The 24,796-nt window shown below is 32.3% G+C and overlaps 1 protein-coding gene across 1 annotated transcript; it reads left to right on the top strand.

Moving 5' to 3' along the window:
* The first annotated feature begins 11,513 nt into the window (after window positions 1-11,513).
* Window positions 11,514-14,474, top strand: LOC108991515. The gene is made up of 2 exons (XM_018965791.2): window positions 11,514-12,051; window positions 12,946-14,474. The coding sequence occupies exons 1-2, from the start codon at window positions 11,971-11,973 to the stop codon at window positions 14,041-14,043; spliced, it is 1,179 nt and encodes a 392-aa protein (XP_018821336.1). The 5' UTR covers window positions 11,514-11,970; the 3' UTR covers window positions 14,044-14,474.
* Window positions 14,475-24,796: the final 10,322 nt, after the last annotated feature.

The following is a 24,796-nucleotide window of genomic DNA, read 5'->3' as shown; positions in this document are numbered from 1 at the left end:
GATTAATTAGGTGGTACATAATGGTGTCAAAATTAGTATATATATGTGACAAATATAAATATATATATATATATATATATATAGTTTTTAATTAGTTCTAATTGGAAGGTACTCATGAAGGGACATAAACTATTTAAAGAAATAATGCAAAAAATGGGGATTAAGATCTGGCAATTGATTGTCAAACCTATAAAATATTGCACAAGCTGGATTCTCTCATGATGCCAACCCATAAAAGGTTTCTTTGTTCCACCAGCAACTACTTAGGTGGCATTGTTGTATGCATGCATATTGCATACCCCAAAAGAAAGTCTTTACCCCTAGCGGCATCCACGGGAATATTGTTGCTTTCATTGCTCCTTTGCTCGTCATCCAGCTGGAGGGAAAATTCCCAGCTTACATGGCCCGGCCCTGCCTAGCTCCCATTATCATATTCTTCGTGAGGAAGGAACTATAATTATGAACGTAAAGCACGTGAGAGGTTCTTGGAAAGCCGAGCAATGGCACTGTTTATGGTCTCTTTTCTGTCCCGGGGGACCTCCTGCTGCATGCTGCATGAGATTCTTTGTATTATAAACGAACTAAAGGGTCAGTAAAATTATGAGAAGAAAACAAAAAAGCTCATCATGATTAGTGTGTAGAATTTTAGGTCTCGTTTATTTTTAAAGATAAGTTGAGATTAAAGTTATAAAATTAAATAAAATATTACTTGAATATATTTTTTAATATTATTTTTATTTTAATATTTAAAAAAATTAAATTATTTATTTTATTTTGTGTAGAGATTTTAAAAAATTATTATGATGAAATAAGAAATTTTCAAAATTTTCAAAATTTTAAATTTTAATCTTAAAAACAAATCAGACTGAGACGTTTAGATTCGAAGATGACTTAAGATGATTTGAGATGAGCTGAGATGGATTGTGAATAGTAATGAGATGAGTTGTGAATAGTAGTGAGATTTATGAGTTAAAGTTGCTGAATAGTAGTGAGATGAGTTGAGATGAGCTGAGATAAGCTGAGGTGAGTTGAGATGAGCTGAGATCACTTACGAATCCAAACGAAATAATTAATTTCGTTAATATATATAATTTCTGTTGCTGCTTACTTGAATGAGTGTGTTTCTTCTCAACAAATAACACGTGTCAGTACTTGATATTAATTAATTTTCTCCATTAGTCAGAGTAAACTTTTTAAGTGGATGACTTCTTTTTTATTTATTAATAATAATAATCAATTTCACATCATTTGTTAACGCATTCTCTAGCATACATGATTACATCCCATGCATGCATATGTTATTCTTAAATTTGGTGTCAATTCATGGGGGTGGAAGAGGTAGAATACCAGCTCGAAAATTTTGGGTTATTTTATTTTGAAACTTCCCATTTAAATATCCAATCAGTCAACATTAGCACCGAAATGAGAAATAATTTTGGTGGTCAAGGTTTTTTTTTTTTTTCCGGCAATTAGGTAGACTAGGAGTGTTACAATATAAGTTAAATAATTAAATTCTCTTTTTACTTTTTAAAATTAGTAGTGATTTAACATGTTAATTTAATATATTAGAGCTTTGCTATCATGTTAGTCATATAGTGTGTGGTGTAGAGATGATCATTAGAATTTTTTATTTTGCAATTTGAGATCCCAATTTTTAACTTTTATAAATTTCATATCTAAACATAAAATATAAAAAACTATATCGGTCATTTTTTTATTTAAAAGACTAACATGATTGACTGGCACGTGGCATAATTATTCACGACACCCAATCAAAAGCTGATGCCACAAGATGTCAATAAATCATCAGTGGGGCTATTGTGCCGCCTCATTCTTATAGTGTTTTTTTTATATATTTTTTTAATACATTTAAATATTTTTAAAAATTAAAAAATATATTAATACATTTAAAATTACTTTCTTAATCATTAAGTAAAAAAAAAAAAATTGAACCAACTATCAATTTAAACGATCAAATAAAAGAGACAAAGTTGAAAATTAAATATGGAATTGCAAAAACTCAACCACTCACCCTTCAATTTATATCTTAAAAATCAATTCAAATCCTAATTAACTTCACATAAATATGGAAATGGAATCACTCTACTTGTCCATTACCTTTCAACCTAGTGGTACCACCCCATTTGTGAGTGGGGGGATAATTGGAATGGAGTGTCCACTATCCCAACCATGGGACCAAGAGAATTAGTTGTGTTTGGTTCCTAAATTCAATTTAATTTTAAGATGAGTTTAACTTTCAAACACCTAACTCTCAAATTACTAAACTCATCCTAACTCAAAATCTTATTACACATAAGACCTACAACTTTTTTTCAACTTAAAATATTTTTATTCGTGAAACCCACGACCATTTTCAATTTTTCATAAAAAATATTAAACTCATTTTAATATCCAAACATACTTTAAACTCAATTTAGATGGACCCCACATAACTTTTTTTATTATTCAACTCATTACTATTTATAAAGAACTCAGCTCAACTGAATTTAACTCAACATTCAAACACAACCGAATAATTTAATCTTTTTTCCCGAAGAAACATAATGGTCATTGGTCATCGACATTGTCTAGTCATAAATTCCCAAACCATATATTAATTATGACATCCATGAATCCAAATGGTGTGCTGTTGAACCTTTCTACGGGCATGTTCACTGACTAATCAACCACGTACATGTTTTACTCGGTTTGGTTGCAGGAAATAGCGTGGCTGGAGACTCGGGGCCCCAGCTAATTATACCGATCAGTACGTCGCGGTCGCGTCCAAGCCATGATCTGCTTGGCCTGGCCAACGCACAAACTGATCAACACGACGACCATTTCTTTTTGCCATTTCTTCATGAAGCGATAACCCATTTCTTTTTGAATAATTAAATTGGTACCATTATATTTTAGAATTTGTTTTATAAAACGAGACCGTGGCATTTCATTCAAAGTTTTTTTTTTTTTTAATTTGAATTTTTAAATTTTTGTATGATCGATTTTCCTTCTACAAATAATAAACCAAACATTACTCTTTTTTAATCTTATCTAAGCCTATTTTGAGGTCATGACGTGTTGTTTGTTTGATTCATTAATAGGTCTATTTATGTTGGAACTAGATTCGTTGGATGCGGAACACGTGTCCGTTGTATCCACTTACAAAGTACATGTCGCACATCTTACGACTCTTAACTTCAATAAAAAATTAGACCAGGCAAGCCAAGTCCTTCATTGACATTGTCAATTTCAAATCATTCTAAACATTGCCTAGTGTATTGAATGGAGTTAGGATTTCTGACGTTTATTGAGACCGCAAGCATATTTGGAAACTCTTTTTTGGGGTCAACAACCACAGAAAGAAGCAAAGTTTGAGAAGAAATTATTACTCTTTCGGTTGCTTGAATGCCTTTCATTTTAGAGATTAGAGTTTGAAATTGATAGTTTTTAATTCATGAGTAGAGATTTGGGCAATTCAAAAATTGAATCACGCATATAGATCGAACCAAACCGCATTGAAATAAATAAATAAAAAATTAAATTTCTTTTTCAGTTTCAATAATGAATTGATCTATATCGATTTTTAGATTTTTTAAATCAATTTATATTGATTCAGTTTCAAAATATGTTTAAAACTGGATCAAATCGAACCGATTACACCCCTATTTAATTGTGAATTGAAAGATGAAAATATAGATAAAAAATAAAAAATAAAAGAAGCATACCATGGAATAATTCCAAACAAACATCACTTATATATTAGTGGTGATAGTGATGGAACTGAAATTGTTTCTCCCAAACCTAGACATTACATAGCCATTCAAATTAATCATCAATGAAAAAAATTAAAGAGAACTATAATTAGAGAAGTTACAAACTAATATAATTAGAGATAATAATTCAGATTAGTGCTATCTTTTCTTCTAAATTTTATTACTCTAGTTGAAATATAAAATTATGAGTTATTTTGTTCTTAAGTTGGTATGTAAAATACATCATCTACGTCACTTAGATGATAATATTTGATTTATAAAATTTATTTTATAAATAAAATATGTCACATAAATACCGTATTAAATTATTTTATATGCTGAGTTCAAAATATAATGGTTTAAAAAATTACATATATCCTAAAATGTAATAGCACTCCCAATGGATTCTTCATCCTATTCTTTAAAATATATCACCAAAACTCACTTTTCTATTTTACATACTAACTTTTACAATATATCATATATCAGCTTATCTATTTTTTCTTCATATCATTTAAATATTATACTTTTTAATCTTTTTTATTCATTTCAAATATTTTCTCTAACTACTAATGATATCCTCATATCTTTTGATATTTGCAATATCTCTCCATATACAATGTCATATAATTATATCCTATTTTAAATTAATCCAAATTTAGAAGCTAAATCAAAATATAAATTAATTCAAAAAATAAAAAGAAGAGATTATATAATGAAAATATTCTCAAAATATATTATGGGAATATTTATTCTCAATAATTATATAATGTGAATAAAAAGAGTTGAAGAAATAAGAAACTTAGCAAGAGGTGGGAAGAGAAATTAATTAAAGATATTTACAATGATGAACAATGTTCTCTACATCTAGAAATTTACTGTATTAGAATGTAAAACTATCTTTAAAATAGAAGATCTAATAGAGTGTATTTTTAAAAATAATTTTTTATATTAAAAAAAAGTATTATAAACGATCTATTGGAGTGCTCTAAGAGTATCTTTATTGGTTTGGCCAAATGTATTTTCAAAATTTAGCCAATATTACACTTTTTTGCATTTGTCCATTTCATTTAAATTCAATCATCACATTAGATTAGCCATTCATTCTCTATATAAAAATAAAATATTATTAAACTAATAATTTTTTATTTAATTTATTTATATCACATTTTATAATTCTACTAATTTAATATTAATAATAATTATATTCTAATTAAATTAATATTAAAAAAATCATATTTTCAAATGTCATTTAATGCTAATAACCAAAAATTGAGATTAAACTTATCTAAATTTCTATCTAAATTTCTTATTCACTAACCAAATATTTAGCAACATACCCATTTCAATGTCAATAAAAAATCTGCACCTACATAAACACATACAAGGTGTTAGAGTGAGAAATTAGTATTTTAATATTTAGTGAATCAATTATGGTTCTTCATTTTAGGTCAACTACTGTAACAAAAATCTAAATTATTTTAGAGATGTCCAATCTAATGTAGAATCTTTTTAACATAAATTATCTAAATTTTAATTATCTTTTAATTTTGATCAAGCTAACGAGTAGAGGTGTAACCGGTCCGGTTCGGTCCGATTTTGGACAAAACTTAGGACTGAACCAATATGTACCGGTTTTGTATTTTCCAAAACCGATTAAGCATCGGTTACCCTCCTAAACCGGTACTTCCGGTTTTATTGGTTTCCGATCCGGTCTGGTCTGGTTTTTCAATTTTTTTAAAATGTAAGTTTGACAGTTTGTCATCTGTCAGTGCATGCAAATTACTATATGATTCTTAATTGATTTTTGTAGTTTTGTGCCACATTTAAAGATGTTTTAGTTCTCGTTACCTATTCAAACTTAGAGATGATTATGTTATACAAATAGTGATTATAATGAAAATTGTTACAATGTTGTTCAATCAATACAATAATTTTCTAGGCACTGCTGAAAAATTAGGAAGTGACCATGTACCATGTTTGAAATATTTGTGAATTGGATGCCATTTAATTGTAATTTACTACATATTGACAATATATATATATATATATATATATATATATAAACCAAATGCAATATCCCAGATGCAATTATCTCATTTTCTTATAGTTATAAACTCAATCATAAAACCTTAATAATACAAACTCAATCACAAAACCCTAATAACACAGACACAATCACAAACACAATCACAAAAATTCTAAATTTCGGATTCAAAAACCCTAATAAAACAAATACCATCTATGATTCTACCATATTTCAAAGTAATTTAAAAAACACAAAAATAAATTACCATGGGTCCGTGAGGAATCGAAAAAAAAGAGGGTGAGGTGAGGCCAAGGGTCTGGTGCATGGTAGGCTACGGTTTTGCGGCTAAGTTATGTGCAACGGCCGGTGAGGGGATAGAGAGACATAGACGAGAGAGTGAGACAGAGAGATGAGAGATGAGAGAGTGAGGCAGAGAGTCTGAGAGACGGGCGTTGTCTGCAGAGAGAACTTTGACGAAATCACGGAGGCGTCGGAGGGGCTGGAAGGGAGGGGGGATGCAAGGGAGGGAGGGCTAGGGTTTTCGCCTTTCGGGGGAGTGTGGGGAAGTGAAAGTGAAAAGTGAAAACTGAGGGGGGAGGGGGTGAAGCGACGAAAACTCATTGAAACGGCGCCGTTTGGATTGAAATTGGACCCAAACAGTGCCGTTTCAACAGACTGTTTATTTGAAAAAAAAAACGAGCTGCATGAAACGACGCCATTTCACGTAACTCAGTTTCAAAATTCTCACCCCTGGACCATTGTTTAGGTCCTGTTTTATACTAAACGACGTCGTTTTGTGTTTAGTAGATGAGGTATAGTGTTATTCTTTTATCTTTGGCACATAATTTAATTAAAAATTATTTAAATTACTAAAATTAAAATTAAATAAACTATTCAATGTTGATTATTTAATTAAGTGATTAAAAAAGTAATTAATTATATTTATATTTATGATGTTAATTGTTAATTTGTTACTAACTTAGAGTTAGAGTATGTCAATGTATTAATATTATGAATCTATGTTAATTGTCAATATATTAAGCTTTTTAGTTTTCACATTTTATATATGATTACATTTAGTTAATTACATTAATATTTGTAATTGCTTTATACTAAATAAATAGACTATAACAATATTAATACTGACATCCATATTATATATAGTAGACTTATAGTGAACTTAATGCTATTAGTCTATTATACATATATTATGCTATAAGTCTATTATACATATATTATGCTATAACTCTAATATATTATAATAATATTAGTATTAGTTATAGTGATTTAGTATAACTATATCAGTATAAGTATAACTATAGTCTACATTAAACTATTAGTATTAGTTATATATTAGTATGATTATATAATATATTAGACTATATAATTGTATTAATATTAGACTATTAGTATTAGTTATAAATTTATAGTGATTTAGTATAACTATATCTACCTATTACTTAAAAGCATCTATAAGTATACTATTCATTACTGTTCATCAACAGTAATGAACAATAATCATTTTTTTTTTTCGCATATCCTATTACTATTCATCAATAATATGATGAACAGTAATGAACCGTAAAAAGTTTTTTTTATTTGTCCGTGTGAATGCCAATGTGCGACGTAATACCGCAATCGTGTGTAGGGAATGAGAGAGAGGAAGAAAGAAAAAGTGGAAAAAAAATGTTGATTTTTGAGTTTTAAATGAACAATAAAGAAGCTGTTTTTTTTTTCTTCGCATGTTTTTTTCGCATATCTTATTACTGTTTATTATATCATACACTAAAAATCAACTTTAATTTATAAAATACTAATTTTTCATCATTAAATAAATGATGAAATTTTACTATACATTTTTAAGAGAAAAAACTATCTAATTAATTTGAATTTTTAATATAATTTAAATTTCATAATAAATGATGAACATAAATAAATAATAATTTTATTCTTATACATTAGATTATTTTAATATTCGAAATTACACTTTATTTTTTTCTTCAATTTGATAGATGTGGCAAACGTGTTTTTTTTTATCAATTAGAAAATCTTACGTCATACAGAATTTTACACAAATATCACTAATTTCAAAGTAACCAAGTTTGATCAAATGGTAAAAATTTAAATACTGATTTAAATTAATTTAAAATAGATAATTAACATATAAATATCATATCATAAATAAATTATCAAATTTAATTTATAAAATACTAATATTTCATCATTAAATAAATTATCAAATTTTGTTAAATATTTTTTAAAAAATATAACTATATAAATAATTAGAGTTTTAACATAATTTAAATATGATAATATTCTTAATTAACTAAAGAGAACTGCTACAACTAACGAAAAAGTAGTCCAAAAATATGTCCTGAATGTATATTTCATTTTTTTATTTTTATTTTCTTTATTTTCATGTATTTTTTTAATCATCATAAATATTTTTAAAAAATAAAAAATTTACAACATCATTAAAAAAATACTTTCTCAATCACTAGATAAAAAAAAATAAAAAAGAAAATTAGGCAAACGTCCCTTGGACGTTGCCTACTGCTAGTTAGTATAAGTATAATTACAGTCTATATTATATATTAGTATTAGTTATAAACTTATATATTAGTCTAATTATATAATATATTAGACTATATATAATATGATTTAATATATATTTTTATGTTTAAACCACATGATCAATTAAATTTTCATATTTAAGATTAAACTTTTATTTTATAAATTATATAACATTATCTTATATATAATTATATTAATATATATACAACTTTCACATATAATTATATATTATATATAAAACTTATATATAAAAAATATTTTGTATAATATTAATTTTGTATAACATTTAGATATAAAATATTAATTTATATATATATATATATATATATATTTCTCCGACTGATCTGATTCGATCCGGTCCAATTCGAGAAAACGTAAAATCGGAATTAAACCGGTTCTGATCGGTTTTCTTAAGACACGAACTGATCAATGAGCAGTCCATCTGGCGTTGATAGAGGTAAATGATAAATCATGGCTTCTCAACGGACTTTTATCAAACAAACGACAGGGGCCCAAATGTCAGGAGAGAGTCTCGTGGTAGGACCCGCATTACGACAAATTACAGCCAACCCAACTCGACGGTCACGTCATGACTCATAACTGCTTGACGGGAAATCTCTAAAATCATGAGTTACGGATCAGGCCAAGGCCAAGGCCAAGGCCTAGCCTACCCTTCTTGTTGTGCTTCGCTGTATAATAGACGGCCTGCCTGCTTCCCAAATTAATCATCATTTATAAAAAGTAAAATACTAATATGAATTCTAAAATGTGTCTATTAAGGAGATGTTTGGATTCGAAGATGACTTGAGACGACTTGAGATGAGTTGAGATGAGTTGAGATGGATTGTGAATAGTAATGAGATGAGTTGTGAATAGTTTTTTTAATTTTTTTAATAATTAAAGAAGTAATTATTAGTGAATTTAATTTTTTTTATTTTTTCTTATTAATTAAGAATATTTAAAAAATAATTTAAAAAAATCATTTACACTAGTATGCATATTTGGAGTGTATATTTATCGTGCATTTTAGCATTTTCTTTATAAAAATAAGAATTAATCTATCTATCAATTACTATTCACTATCTCATACATAACTTCTTATAAAAAAAATAAAAAGCTGTTAGTTGTGAGATGTGGAAGTGAATAGTGATTGATATATAACAAAAGATGATTGCTACATCTATAAAGTAATTACATAAAAATAATATCACAAACCGATGTGATTTTATCTGATTTGTTAGATCTACTTTTTGATAAAAGTAATTTTATATTCTGACGAACCACATCAAGCCATATCAATTTGTGGAATTATTTTTTTGTAATCTTTTGTGGCTAGAGTATTTTCTATAACAAAATTCTAAAAATAAAAGCGGCACTATTTGCTGTCTAAGTAGCATTGCTCCAAGTGACCAATTGGCCTTTTCATTTTTTTTTCAATTTTTTTATTCATGTTTTTTTTTTATCATTTTTAAACATTTTTAAAAAATATAAAAATACTATCAATATACTAGTAGTTGCTTTTTTAACTATTAAATAAATAAAAAGATTAGAAAAAATTAAAATACTTGAGGTGTCAAAATGAAGAGATAAATTGAGCGGATAAAATAACATTTTTTTTAAAATAAATTACTCCTGTGCCTCCTGCCTCCAATTCAAAAATGAAAAAAAAAAAAAAAATCATAAGCTATTTGGATTTTACCTTTATTTATTTTTATTTTTTTATTATTATCTTACACAACATCCTTAACATTGAGCTAATAATAGGATTACGATTTTTGTAAGCATGGTATTTGAATTATAGATTGAAAATTTATAAATGTAAACGAGCCGTGTTTAAGTAAATAATATGTGATGAAATATTTTCTTTTATTATTTAGTTTTTATATGAACATGAGTGGTGCTCGAATTAGATTTTACATTCATGAATAGGAATTTATTTGTGAACTATTTAATTTTGATAAAATAGATTATTTATATTAGATCTTATAACTTCGTATGTAAATTTAACAAATAATATTATTATGTTTAATAAAAGCGAATATGATGTAGCTTATAATGTGATACATCGAATTTATTTTACAAAAAATGAGTTTTACAGTATGCCGTATTACATTAAACACGTCATTTTTATAAACTTGTATAAAATTTTGATGTATACCAAACATTTTTCTTTAAAAAATTTATTTATGCATATAAACTATCTTGATTAATGATTATATTTAGAATGATTCAAGCAACCCATATTGTATTAAAAGCATGTTTTGTTTTGTATTTTTAAATATATTATAAACTTAAAGATAATATTATAAAAATAATAAATACAGAAAAACTCGAATTGAATTGATGATAGCTTATACGCGTTAGGTTAGAATTTGTACGAGTCAAGGGACATAGTGTCATACAACTAGACCGTTATATAATTACAAAAACAGAGAGAAATAAAAGAAAGCGACAGCGAAAGAACGACTTTTTCGGCCAACTTAAGAAAATTAAAGACAATTATTATTAGAAAAATACTAAATATATTTAAAAGTGATTTATTTCATTACGTGTCAATTACTGATAAATTAAAAATTAATAAAATTAATAAAATGAGTGAGCCTTATAAATAAAATTACAAATAGAATTGTAAGTATAACTATTATTATTGAGTTAGAGAAATATTATTTAGTCATTGGGCGCATTCTCTTTAAAAATAAAAAAGTAAATAAAGAATTTATATAAAAAAATATAATTTTTTAATTGTATATTATACTCTTCTTAAAAAAATGTTTTGTATTTGCACAATTTTATATAATATATATAATAATATTATTATTATTATTAAAATTTTGTTATATATCAATGATTATTTATTTTTATATTTAATATTTTTTAATAGGATGTAAGATATTAAGTAGTGAATTATAATTTTTTTTTTTTTTTATTATTATTATTATTTAGATTAGAAAAAGAGACAAGACAAAGAACACGACAAGCAGCTAGCTGGTGTTGAGCCATTCAATTGCCGCGTGTAACGTAGGATGATTCCTTCCTCGTTAAATGACCCTCGCACCCTTATTTGCTAGGTCACCAAAACACGCGAGACATGGTCAATTACGTAAAGCAGAGTAAGGCACAGCAATCGATATATAAATATGAAAGAGAGGACAAAAGGCAAAAAGGCGAAGAAGGCGAGAAAGAAAAGGCAAACGGCTCCATTTGTAATCGTGATCTGTGGGTAGTCTTTTACAACTGCCACCCATTTCTTCTGCACAGAGGCCGCAGAGTTGCGCTAAATATTCTTTGTTTTTCCAGATCAGAAGCTCTTTGTTGCTGTTATTATCATTATTCTTTTTCCCTCAGTACGTTATTGTTCTTTGATTCTTGGGTCTGGGGTTTTGAAAATTATTATTGTGGGAATCTAAAATATAGAGAAGGCGGAAAAGAGAAGATAGATCGGAGGACTGAACTGAATCTGGAAAGTTTCGGTTTTTGCCTCCGGCTTTGGGTGCATCGTAGTGTGGTGTGGGACGGGATTTTGGGTCAATTTCTCCAATTTCGATCCGGTTTATTCATCGCTAAGAGAGAGCAACGACTGGGTTTTGTGAGATACTGAGAGACAGAACGAGAAAAATGTGGTGGATGATGGGTGAGAACGGAGGCCATTACTGTAACAAGAAAACCGATGATATTTGCGGCGATGTTTGTGGTCAGGTATTTCCCTATTTCTTTATGCTTCTCTCAAATTAGGGTTAAGTGTTTGATATAGACCATTGATCTGTTTGTTCGGTAAAGGTTCTGTTTTTTAATTTATTTTTTTAAAATAGTTACGTGATTGGGTTTTGCTTTCTGAGAATGTTTGGTTGCTGAGGAAAGTCGAAGAAGTGGATCCTCGAAGTTCATGCTGTATGCGATAACCCTGTTTAATCAGAGTCCATGAACTTTTTTTTTCACCCATCCAAGTTCCATTTTTTTGGAGTTACAAAATAAGGTTTAAATATTTTTGTTATATATTATTTGATTTTCCTCATTTTTCAAACTGAGGTTTGGCATGATCTACTTTGTAGAAGTTCTCTGCTATGCTACGCTTGTGGATATTTTAGTGGTGTACGTTTGTTTTTTTGGATATTTATTTTAGAATTAGAGTTAGTGATTAAAATTTTATTTTTATTCTGTTCGCGTTGTTTGTTTTATAAGAATATTTTTGATATTTTCACTCAAAGCAGCTGATTATAGAATGAATGTTTCTCTAGTGCCTAAATTGAACTTTATTACTTCCGTTTTCGTTGCTTTTGGGTCCATGGAACTGGGTGTCGCTCAACTGAGGCAAAATTAGAATTTTTTTTTTTTTTAATTATATTTTGATTTTAGGCATTACATCTTTTGTTGCTTCAGGTTAATTGTTGTTATGGTCATGTTTGTATCTATACAGTCTCGTGGGTATGAGAGAGAAGTTAAAGAGAAGTTAAATAATTAGTAAAGAAAAGCAAATTTCTCTTCTTTTGCTTATTGTAAATAGAGATGCTTACTGTTGTCATGTCAATTTGCTTCATTGTTCATCCTTCTCATTTTAATTTATATTAAATATGCTTTTATTTGATGTGGCAGGAATCAACTCGATTTTTAAGCATGTCGAGACTTCGCTGTGTTCTGCGTGGCTTGGACCTGAAAACCTTAATATTTCTTTTCGCAATCGTTCCCACATGCATCTTTTTCATCTATTTGCATGGGCAGAAGATCTCGTACTTCCTGCGGCCACTATGGGAATCACCACCCAAACCATTTCATGTACTCCCTCACTATTATCATGAGAATGTGTCTATGGAGAACCAGTGCAAACTTCATGGTTGGGGAGTGCGTGAATTCCCAAGGCGTGTTTTTGATGCTGTGTTGTACAGTAATGAGAAGGAAATCCTTGAAGTACGATGGAAAGAATTGTATCCCTATGTGACACAATTTGTTCTCCTTGAGTCAAATTCAACATTCACTGGATTGCCAAAGCCTTTGTTTTTTGCTAGTCATCGAGATCAGTTCAAATTTGCTGAGCCCCGACTGACTTATGGGACCATTGGGGGGAGATTTAAGAAAGGAGAAAACCCATTTATCGAGGAGGCATATCAGCGAGTGGCATTGGATGTGCTTCTCAAAAAAGCAGGTATTGATGACGATGACTTGTTGATAATGTCTGATGTTGATGAGATCCCAAGCAGACACACTATCAATCTCTTGAGGTGGTGTGATGATATACCTCCAATCCTTCATCTTCAGCTAAAGAACTATCTTTACTCTTTTGAGTTCCATGTGGATGATAACAGCTGGAGAGCTTCAGTCCACAGGTATCAAAGGGGTAAGACAAGGTATGCACATTATCGTCAGACAGATGACATCTTGGCAGATGCAGGTTGGCATTGTAGCTTTTGCTTCCGCCGGATCAGTGAGTTTATATTTAAGATGAAAGCATACAGCCATTACGATAGAGTCAGGTTCTCCCACTATTTGAACCCAGAAAGAGTCCAGGGAGTAATCTGCAAGGGGGCTGATTTATTTGATATGCTTCCGGAGGGGTACACCTTTAAAGATATTATAGGGAAAATGGGACCCGTTCCTCATTCCTTCTCAGCTGTTCATCTTCCATCATATCTTTTGGACAATGCAGAAAAGTTTAAATTTCTGTTGCCTGGGAATTGCAAGAGAGAAAGTGGCTGATCATCTTCAACATGTTAAGATGTCTGTTATTGTACAGGTTACTGGGACTTGCAGTTTGCATGATCTCTCTCATGGAGGTTCTAATTGAACAATTATTAACTGGTGCATTACTGATTCAGCCTTGCCATTTGTCTGGCTATATTATATTATTCTTTGGGAAATGTTTGGGAGAGTAGACAAATTCCGGGATTCTTTGGGCAACATTCTGTACATAACTTTTTGTTCTCTTTTCTGGAGTTGAGATTCATTTAGGACAGAGGCCTACCCATTTACTCAGTGCTGAGCTCGTTATGAAACAGGGTGCTTGTGTTTTATTTCGCATTCATATGTCCTGATTCCCCCACATAGAAAATAACTTGAGGGCATGTACTGTTCCTAATTTTTGGAAGTTTTGTTTATGAGACAAACTTATTCATATGCGTTCTTTATAACTCTTTGATTTGTTCCATCTTCCTGTTTTTGAATCTTTTGTTGTTACTACGTATTAGTTTTCCATGTCATTTGAGAGAAAAAGGTTGTTCATGGATTCGGAGCGCTGCTTCTGCGTGTAACTGCACTCACTAAGACTGTCTTTTGTTCTATTATTTTCCTATTAATTCAAGAAATTGTTAATAACCTATTATTTTTCGTGTCAATTGCTTCATATTATTGGATTAGGATAAAATTACCTCCACTTGTCTTCCATCCCAAGCTGCGTGTAAGTTCTTGAGCAAGTGCAATTGAGTCGGAGATCAACGTCTCCTCTACAAATGCACCTTATTGAATAGATATAAGCTTAGGCAACAAAAAGGGCGATCTATTAGTCACAATATTTACAATTATCTTATAAGAAAGTATTGGAAAGTGAATTCCACAACTCTCTTCTCTTCTCTTCTAAGAACAAGATTGCATTTAGCATAAGGGAAATCCTTACAACCGATCGGGCTGCTTATATCCAAAAAACAGCCTTCCAATCACATTATAACACGTAAGCCTTCCACAACAATTCTCTTGAAGCAGAACTACACTAGAAATCCAAATTCTTTCTCGCGATTTCAATCTCCTTACCCCTCGCACCTAAACCCCTAGCTGATTTCAACCCCACGAGTCCATGACTGAGACAACCAAAGGAACCCCCAGTTGCGTCGGTGTCAGAATTTGTTACAAGTTTCTGTAGCTATGATCATGCAGTAGTTCAGATCTGGGCCTTTTCGATCCATACTCGGGCTCAGCATACTCAGGCTTGTTCACCCCAGGATGAGGGAACCCATGACCAACGTCCGGCTTGGCCCCATACTCACTTCCTCCGAAATCTCCCTCACTGGGTGGAGGGGGCGTGGGTCGAGGATTGGGACGGGCATAGCTGCTGTATATAGTCTCGAGGGCCTCGTTACGATAGGTGGAGGGCTCAGCGTAAGAGGTGTACTGGGGGTGATCATAGTTGAAGTCATCAGAAGGCGTGGAGGAGGAGAGAAGGTAGTAGGTCTCATCGGACGGCGGGAGAGGCAGGCCATAGGTGAGCACGATGTCATAACTGCCCTTGTACGGTGTTGGATCGTATTGGTCGAAATCATCGACCTCGTCTTTGCCGCCCCGAGTGTAATTCGACATATTGTTCCACGTGAAAATATCTATTGCTTGGATTTTGGTTTTCTTGATCCGAGAAATGAAAACAGAGAGGATATAAAAAAGATCTCTTCTGGGATGGAGATGGTTGGCAATGACTGTGTAGGCACCGAGGAAGAGGGGGCAGAGTCGGGCGGTGCAAGGAAGAGGGGCAGTGCGAGGAAGATAACGTTAGCATCAGCGTTGGCATCGGCGTTGGACTGAGATGCTGGCATCGGCTTTGGCGTCGGACTGACGGTGTTGGAAAGAGATACAGTGAGGAAGAGAGAGGCAGAGACAGGCGGGCAAAAGGGCTAGTAGCATGCGACCGTGATTCTCTGTGATGGATTGTATTTCTTTTATAGTGTGTTAACTTACGTGAAGTTAGAGAGCTATTTTTGTGGGTTTTTTAGCTAGACCGTTGGGAAGCGTTTCTCTTAGCATAAATCATGAAAAAAATAGCAAGAGATCCAAAATATGAAGAAGAGAAAGTTAAGTGTTGATTTGCAGTAGACAATCCTTAACACAGTCAAACTTTACCCTCTTGCTACTCATTTGAAAAAGCATAAGAAAGACCCACCAAAAGTCTCAAAAGACAGAGGTCCTATATAAATTTTCTGCTCAAAAGAGATGTGCATGGCTCAGCTAGTCCCTTGATTCTTTATTCTATATATTCTCGGTGCTTATAGGTCGAGGAAAATTATTAAGTACCTTTGAAATACACGCCACGTGGTATTCTAATCTCATCACAACATATCATGTAATTAAAATTTTATATAAAATTTAATTTTAATTGATATGACATCTTATAATATAACGAGAGTCACATGTTTATATATCAAGAATAGGTAATAATTACTCATAAACAGAAGTAAAAGCAGAGAAAGACTGATATGCAGATATCTCGATTTATTGTCTAAGTTTGAGGGCATCTTAATCCTTTTAAATACATCTTATTAAAATGATTCCTGAGAATCAGGTCATACGACTAGCTAATACGAAGAAAGCAGCCAGCATGACAAATGGCGGAGATTGATTCATCAGCAGTGTGCAGATTGACATCTTTTTTATTTCTTGATTGGACTGATTCAGCATTATTGAAGGAGGGCTTTATATAGGAGCTTTGTACTTAACTGCCTTTGTTTCTCTGCAAGTTGAGGAATGCTACGTAGCACACATATATATTTTATATCATAATACACGTGTCATGTAAAAACTAGTGTTTATTTTGTACATAGTATAAATACTTCATTTTTCTATTTTACTTGTAAGCAACATGCATTAATTGATGAAGTCAGTTTTACATTTGGGATTTTCTCCCTTTTAGACGTTCTAGACTTTTCCTTTGCTAGGATTTTGACCATTTCTCTTCCTCTAGGATTTCATCCTTATATGGTATCAGAAGTTTTATGTTATGCTGTCGAGTCACAAATTGGTCTCTGAGGATTCTACGAGTCATTTCTTCCTTCATCCTAGTGATAGCCCTAGTATTCTTTTGGTTACTCAGCCATTGATCGGTGACAACTACTATACTTGGTGTTGTTCCATGGCCATGGCTTTATCGACGAAAAATAAACTAGGTTTCGTTGATGGTTCCATTCTCAAGCCCTTAGATTCAACTGATCCTCTTCTCTCCTCATGGCTTCACTGCAATAATATGGTGATATCTTAACTTTTAAACTTTGTTTCCCCTGATATCTCTACTAGCATTTTGTATATAACTATTGCGCATGAGATTAGGTTGGATCTTAAGGAACGTCTTTGTCAAAAAAAGGGTCCTCACATTTTCTAGTTACAAAAATCCATTTCTACTCTCTCTCAATGGTAGCTTTTTGTGAGCACTTATTTTACTCGCCTAAAATCACTTTGGGATGAGTTAGCAAATTATAAACCTGTTCTTGCTTGTTCTTTTGGAGAAGTACACACCTTGACCTATTATGTTTAACATGAGCATGTTTTACAATTTTTAATGGGACTGAATGAGTCTTTTGCCTCTGTTTGTGCTCAGATCTTACTTATGGAGCCTCTGCCTCCTCTTAATAAAGTCTTTTCACTTGTTCTACAAGAAGAACAACAACGAGAAATTTTTGTTGTTCCTCTTCAAACTGTTGATTCACATGTTTTTGTATCTAAGACTGATGTTGCTAGATCTGTTAAATCCTTCTCCAAGAAAGAAAAACTAGTGTGTAAACATTGTGGAATCACTGGTCATGTGATTGAAAAATTGTTGTCCTTGCTTCCTCCTCCAAACAGTTCTGATAAGTCCTCTTATGTTGTTAATGCCGTAACTTCGAATTTCTTTTTTGGTATACTCTCTCACAATGTTAATCATTATGTTTTTTCTTCCAGAACGTCTAATTCATTTGATTCAAACTGTTGGATCCTTGACACGAGAGCCACAGATCATATGGTTCCTTCCATTGATTATTTTACTTCTATTACCAATACTGTAAATTCTTCTGTTAAACTTCCCAATGGTCAATTTGTGTCTGTCACACATATTGGCTCTGTTAGTATTTGAACATCTTATTTTAAATGATGTTCTTTGCGTTCCTTCTTTCACATTTAAATTAATCTCTAATGGTAAACTTACTCAGTCACTTACTTTTTGTTTCTTGTTTTCTTTTGACCATTGTTTCATTCAGAACCTAACTCATTGAAGGTTGATTGGAGTGGGCAGACAGCAAGGAGGCCTTTATATATTACAACAAGTAGGAATTTTTTTTTTTTCCCTAAACCTGCCTTTTTACCCATCTCATATAATGCCTGCTCTCTTAGCATGCCTATACATACATGTTCTGCATCATCCAAGTATTCATTGTTTAAACTTTGGCATAATAGACTTGGTCATCCTTCTAACTTAAGGATGTTATTTGCGAATAAATTTGTTCTCAATCTACATCTTTCAAATGCTCCATGTATAATTTGTCCATTAGCTAAACAAAAAAAATTGTCCTTCCCTCATGCTGTTCACATATCTGATGCTCCATTTAATCTTGTACATTGTGATGTTTGGGGACCATATTCTATTGCCATTGTTGAAAGTTACAGATTTTTTTTTTTACTATTGCTGATGATGTATCTTGTTCCACATGGGTTTATCTTCTTAAACATAAGTCTGAAGTATCACTAATCATTAATTTTTTTTAAAAATAAATGATCAAGACTCAATTTAGTCTTAAGATAAAGACATTTTGCACTGATCGTGGTACATAATTTTCTCTTTCTTCTTTTCTTAATTCAAAAGGCATTTTACAACAATGTAGTTGTGTTGAGACTCCACAACAAAATTCTGTTGTGGAGATAAAGCATCAACACATACTTAATGTAGCCTGAGCCTTAATGTCTCAATCTCACTTATTTATTCATTTTTGAGGTGATGTTATTTTAACAACCACCTACATTATTAATAGGTTGCCTACTCTAATCTTGAATCATAAATCTCCTTTTGAAATTCTGTTCAAATCTTCCCCTTCCTATGATCATTTAAGGACATTTGGTTGTTTATGTTTTGCTTCAACTTTACAAAGATCCAAAACCAAATTTGATCCTAAAGCTTGTGTTTTTTTGGTTATCCTTTTGGCATGAAATGATATAAACTTCTTGAACTCAACACAAATCAATGTTATGTTTCTAGACATGTTTTTAATGAACATATTTTCCCCTTCATTTCAAAATTTTTTTCTTCAATCCCTTCTACAGGTTTTCTTTTTCCTTGTACATCTTCAACATTAGATTCTTTTCCTGTGCCTTCAACAGTGAATCATTTTAATAATTCTTCTAATGGTCCACCATTATTAGAGCATTCAGATTTAGTTTCCCCTTCCCTTTCTCATACTGATCCTCCATGTCCCACCTCTCCAATAATTCCTCACACTCCTCGAAGATCCACCAGAATCAGAAAAGCTCTTGGTTACTTGTAGAATTTTCATTGTAATTCTTGTTCATTTTTCTTCTTCTTCTCCTTTGACCCACACTAAATATGATAATTCACATTTTCTTTCTTATGCTCGTCTTTCTTATGCTCATAAATCATTTGCCTTGTCCATCATTGTTGATATCGAACCTGAGTTCTATCATGAAGTAGTAAAGCATTCTCATTGGAGAGATGCTATGACTGTTGAGATTACAGCCCTGGAAAATAATAATACATGGACTGTTACTTCCCTCCCTTTTGACAAAAAACTCATAGGCTACAAATGGGTCTATAAAATTAAGTATTGTGCTGATGGTTCCATAAAACGTTACAGGCAAGGTTGGTTGCTAAGGGTTATACCCAAAAAGAAGGTCTGGACTATTCTGAGACTTTTTCTCCAGTAGCTAAAACAGCTACTGTTAGAACATTACTAACTATTGTTGTTGTCAAGGGTTGGCATCTTACTTAACTTGATGTTAATAATGCTTTCTTACATGGAGATTTATATGAAGAAGTGTATATGCAACTACCTCCTTGCTTTAATGTTAAAGGGGGGTTCAGAGTTTGTAAACTCAACAAATCTCTCTATGGTCTGAAACAAGCTTCAAGACAGTGGTTTTCTAAGTTCTCAACTTCCATTATTGACTTAGGCTTTGTGCAATCCAAAGTTGATTATTCTCTCTTCACCAAGACTATGGGTTCTTCCTTCATTGCACTTCTTGTTTACGTTGATGATATTCTCATAGCTAGTAATGATGTGAGTTCGGTGGAGCACTTGAAGTCCTTGCTTTATGATAAGCTCAAGCTTAAAGACCTTGGTCAGCTCAAATATTTCCTTGGTTTGGAAGTGGCTAGATCTTCTGCATGCATCTCTTTATGTCAGTGTAAATATTCTTTAGAAATTCTTCAAGATGCTGGTTTCCTTGCTTCTAAACCAATTTATTTTCCAATGGAGCAAAATATCAAATTAGGTAAAGAATAAGGAGTTTTACTCCCTGATCCTACTATCTATCGTAGACTAGTTGGCAGACTTCTTTACCTTACATTGACACGACCATATTTGTCCTATTCTATGCATCGCCTCAGTCCAGGCAACATCATCTCACATCATCTTATAGAATTTTGCAATATATTAAGAGTAACCCTAGTCATGGTCTCTTCTTTCTAGCTGCTAACTCCTTATCCCTTAAAGCTTTTGTTGATTTAGATTGGGCTTCCTGCCCTGACAACCGTCGTTTTACAAGTGGTTATTGTGTTTTTCATGGAGATTCCTTGGATTCATGGAAGACCAAGAAAAATTCCACTGTTTCTCGTCCTTTAGCAAAGGCTGAATATCGTTCGATGATATCGCTACTTGTGAAATTGTTTGGTTTCTTACATTGCTTTCTGACTTTGGTATATCACATCCTAACAGTGCTCAATTATTCTATGATAGTCAGGCTGTTTTACACATTGTTGCCAATCCAGTCTTCCATGAAAGAACAAAGCACATTAAACTGAATTGCCACTTCATCCGTGACAAAATTCAAGGTAGTCTAATCAAGCCCTTTCATTTGGCTTCTCATCATCAACTTGCTAATGTGCTAACCAAACCTCTTGGTCATCAACTATTTCAGCAGCTCATCACCAAGATGGGAGTACACTCAATCTACTCTCCATCTTGAAGGGGGGATCCATCCTAGAAACAATTGCACAAGGACCTAATCACAAATCGAATAAAACACAGGAAATGATTTATCATCTATCCCTTGTTTGTAATGTAAAAAGTGTGTAACAATGGTGTTAGTATAATTGAGAAATAATGATATATGTGCAGTAAAAGTCCAGATGTAGGAGGCTTCCTTTTTTTTTTTTTTTTAAAGTCCAGACTATCATGATTTCTGCCACATTTGGATGTATTGTTGTGTGCAGGTGTTTCGCTTTCACAACTCGATCATGAAACCATTAGTTTCGTGGTGTTTTGTTGATCGTTTTCAAATAATTAATGAAGCCAATAAAGATTTTATTTTTTAAGATTAAATGAAAATTGTGTTAGTTCTTATGCATACATGAGTGACAATTCACGTTCGTGAATTATGTTCATCTCATCAAATCATGAAAATTAGACTATATCATCCCGTCAAATCATGAAAATCAAACTATATAAGCCAACTTAAACTTGATCCGTTTAATTAACGGGTGACACGACATGATCCGCTTAATCTGTTTAATAATTATTTTTATTAGATTAATCTGGACACGACTAATTTAATCCATTTAACCCGCTTCAACTCATTTCATATAAATGAGTTGAGTTGATCCGTATATTTATTTTTTAACCTAATAAATTTAATTTCATATATAATACAAAGATAACTATATAAATAACTCACAATTAGAGTTTGATTCATGATAAAATATTTTATTATCAATATCCAAACCAATAATATAAAATAAAATTACATATTAAAAAAAAAAAATTAATAGTTTGAGCTATAATATAGTCAAATACTAATATTAATATCATATATTCTCAACAACAAAAACACATATAAGAGTCTACGGCTGAGTTTGGATACTGGTAAGATCACTCCATTACTATTCAATATTTTATAATTAATTTTTAGCCACCTTTCACTATTATTCCCTGATCATCTAAAATCACATCGCTATCCAAACTTAGCCTAAGACTAAACATTTATAAAATTTAAAAATAGAATTTATTTATGTTATAGGGGTTAACTCGGGGTTTCGTGGATTACCCGTAATTGATCCGTTTATTAATCGTATCTTATCGAATCAATTTGTTTTTACCCAAATCTATTTATACAAAACTCAAACTCACTTATTTCGTATCGTGTTTGTGTCCCGTTCATATAATTGCCAATCCCCACATATACACACAATTTAATTGAACAAAAAAGCTATTTGCACTTGGGAAGGGTACCTCCCGCGTACACGTCTAACCACGTGTAAAAATAAAACGGTGCGTTTCCTTTAAATCTAGCTTCCTCTCATTTTCTTCTCATCTTCTTCTTTGCTTCGCATTTTAGACAATGTCGTTTCCTTTCCCCTTGTCTTCCCCTTTTCCCCCATTTCTTCGTTCGTCTTCCACCTTCCCTTCGTCTTCAAGTGCATGTTTTCTAGAATTTTCAGATGCACATTTTCTCCTGCCCAAACATTTGTCCCATAATCCATTTAACCAAAACACATAAGAACAAAAACAAGATGCCACACACCAATCCAAATGCCGCCTTCAGCCTTTTGTAAACTCTTCCATTGTTGTGTTCACTTTAAACCAATTACCAGCAAGCCCTTTTGAATCCTTCTACAGAGGTCCTAAGAATTAAAGGTAAGAAACCATATTTGACATCATTGCCTCTGCCTCAACTTTTGCCACCACCACTCCTCCCTATGTAGTTGATGAATGCCGAGGTGTCCTTCGTCATGTATATAGCGACGGTTCCATCGTCCGCTCTTCCAAACCGAGTTTTGATGTTCCCATCTGTGACGATGGCTCCGTTTTATGGAAAGACGTTCTTTTTTATGCCATTAACAACCTTCAGCTCCAGCTCTACAAGTCGGCGGTGGTGGCTAGCTCACCCTCTTCCACCTCTGGTTCCAAGCTCCCTATATTTTACTACATCCATGGTGGCGGTTTTTGCATTGGGTCCCACGCATGGTCCAATTGTCAGAAATTGTTTTTGCCTAGAAGATGACGCCATTGAAGACGGTTTCATTGCAGTGAAGTGGCTTCAAGCACAAGCAGTGTCAGAGGAGCCGGACACATGGCTGACAGATGTGGCAGAGACACCCACATGAAGACGACGACGCAAACCTTCCCAGTTATGGTTTTTTTGTCTGAAATGAGAAATCTGAATTCTTCCCTCCATTTCATTTCGTCTGTGAAATCATCTTATTTGATTTCTCTCTCTAATTCCAGAAAATAAAGACGTTGCAAAATCAGACATTGCAGAGTCAGGTCATCTTTATCTGCTTTATCTATTTGGTTTTCTTTCTTTTTTTACTTTTTTTTTTAATTTATTTATTTAAATAATATCGGCTGACGCCGATTCCGCATCAGTTACCCAACGCCGGGTACATGTAACATAATTGTTAATTAAAATGACATTTTGTGAGATAAAATATTTTAGTGTTCAGGGATGGAAATCAGAATGGTCGGTTCATATATTCATAAATATTTTAAGTACTTTTATTTAAATAATTAACTTTAAAAAATCATTTAAAATATATTACATCAGGCAATCTGACCATTCCCCACGTAATCCATGATGCATGCAAAGTCTTTTATAATGAAACCGGATGCTGCATCAGCAATGCGCTCAGCATCTCCCTAAGGAGGAATGAAAGGAAAAAACGCATACATTTCTTACATCACAGAACAAACGTCGACAAAGAAGCCTACTCCCAAAACTCTCAGAAGACTAGATTTACGAGGTCAAAAGATATGTGAACACCATTCGATCAGTCCCACGCAAAAGCAAAGCATGCAAGATTGTAACAAACATGTCCCTGTTTTTTTTTTAATTTCTCATTCAAATATATAAACTTAAACACGAAGGTATAGAAAAAAAGAAAGAAAGAAACAGAGAGAAGAAAGTGCAACAGAGAAAAATGAAAGACAAGAGCTAGCTAGCATTCCTTCTTCCACCCACTAAACCCATGGAAATCTAGTCCAAAGTGCGACAGAGAGGGCATCTAGTAATATGCGGCCTGTTTTCAAACCATTTCTCTAAGCAATCTTTGTGAAAGAAATGCTTGCAGGATAACTCACTCACCTCTTCATCTGCTTCAAACCTATACAAACAAACACAACACTCCATTGAAACTCTGCTACCAATACTAGCACCAACACCTGCAATGTTGCAGTTATGGCACAAAGACTCAAACCGTGTCATTGAAACTCTTGATCTCTGATCCCTTGCAATATTCTCTGGGTCATCTGCTTCTTCTACATTTTCAGGGTTCCCAGTTGCACCCACCATTTGGAGCACAAATTTCACCATTTTCTTCAACACCAAGAGAATTGTGTTCATTACTAGCACAGGAAGCACTCCCTCAGCTACACTGGGGAAGAAGTTTGAGAGCCATTAATGATCTTGATCTTTTGTTTCCCAAACACCCAAAAGAGGAAAATGCACTTCGTTGCTAAAGCTAGCACCAAAACTTTGACTGCTAAAGCAGTTGAAGTGTTCGCGGGAGTGAGGAAACAGAACGAGGGAAATCAAGCCCAAATACTTCACCAACAACGTT

The sequence above is a fragment of the Juglans regia genome, chromosome 16 (assembly GCF_001411555.2).
Source record: "Juglans regia cultivar Chandler chromosome 16, Walnut 2.0, whole genome shotgun sequence".
In the NCBI taxonomy this organism is placed as follows: domain Eukaryota; kingdom Viridiplantae; phylum Streptophyta; class Magnoliopsida; order Fagales; family Juglandaceae; genus Juglans; species Juglans regia.
This window is presented reverse-complemented; position numbering and strand designations above follow the sequence as displayed.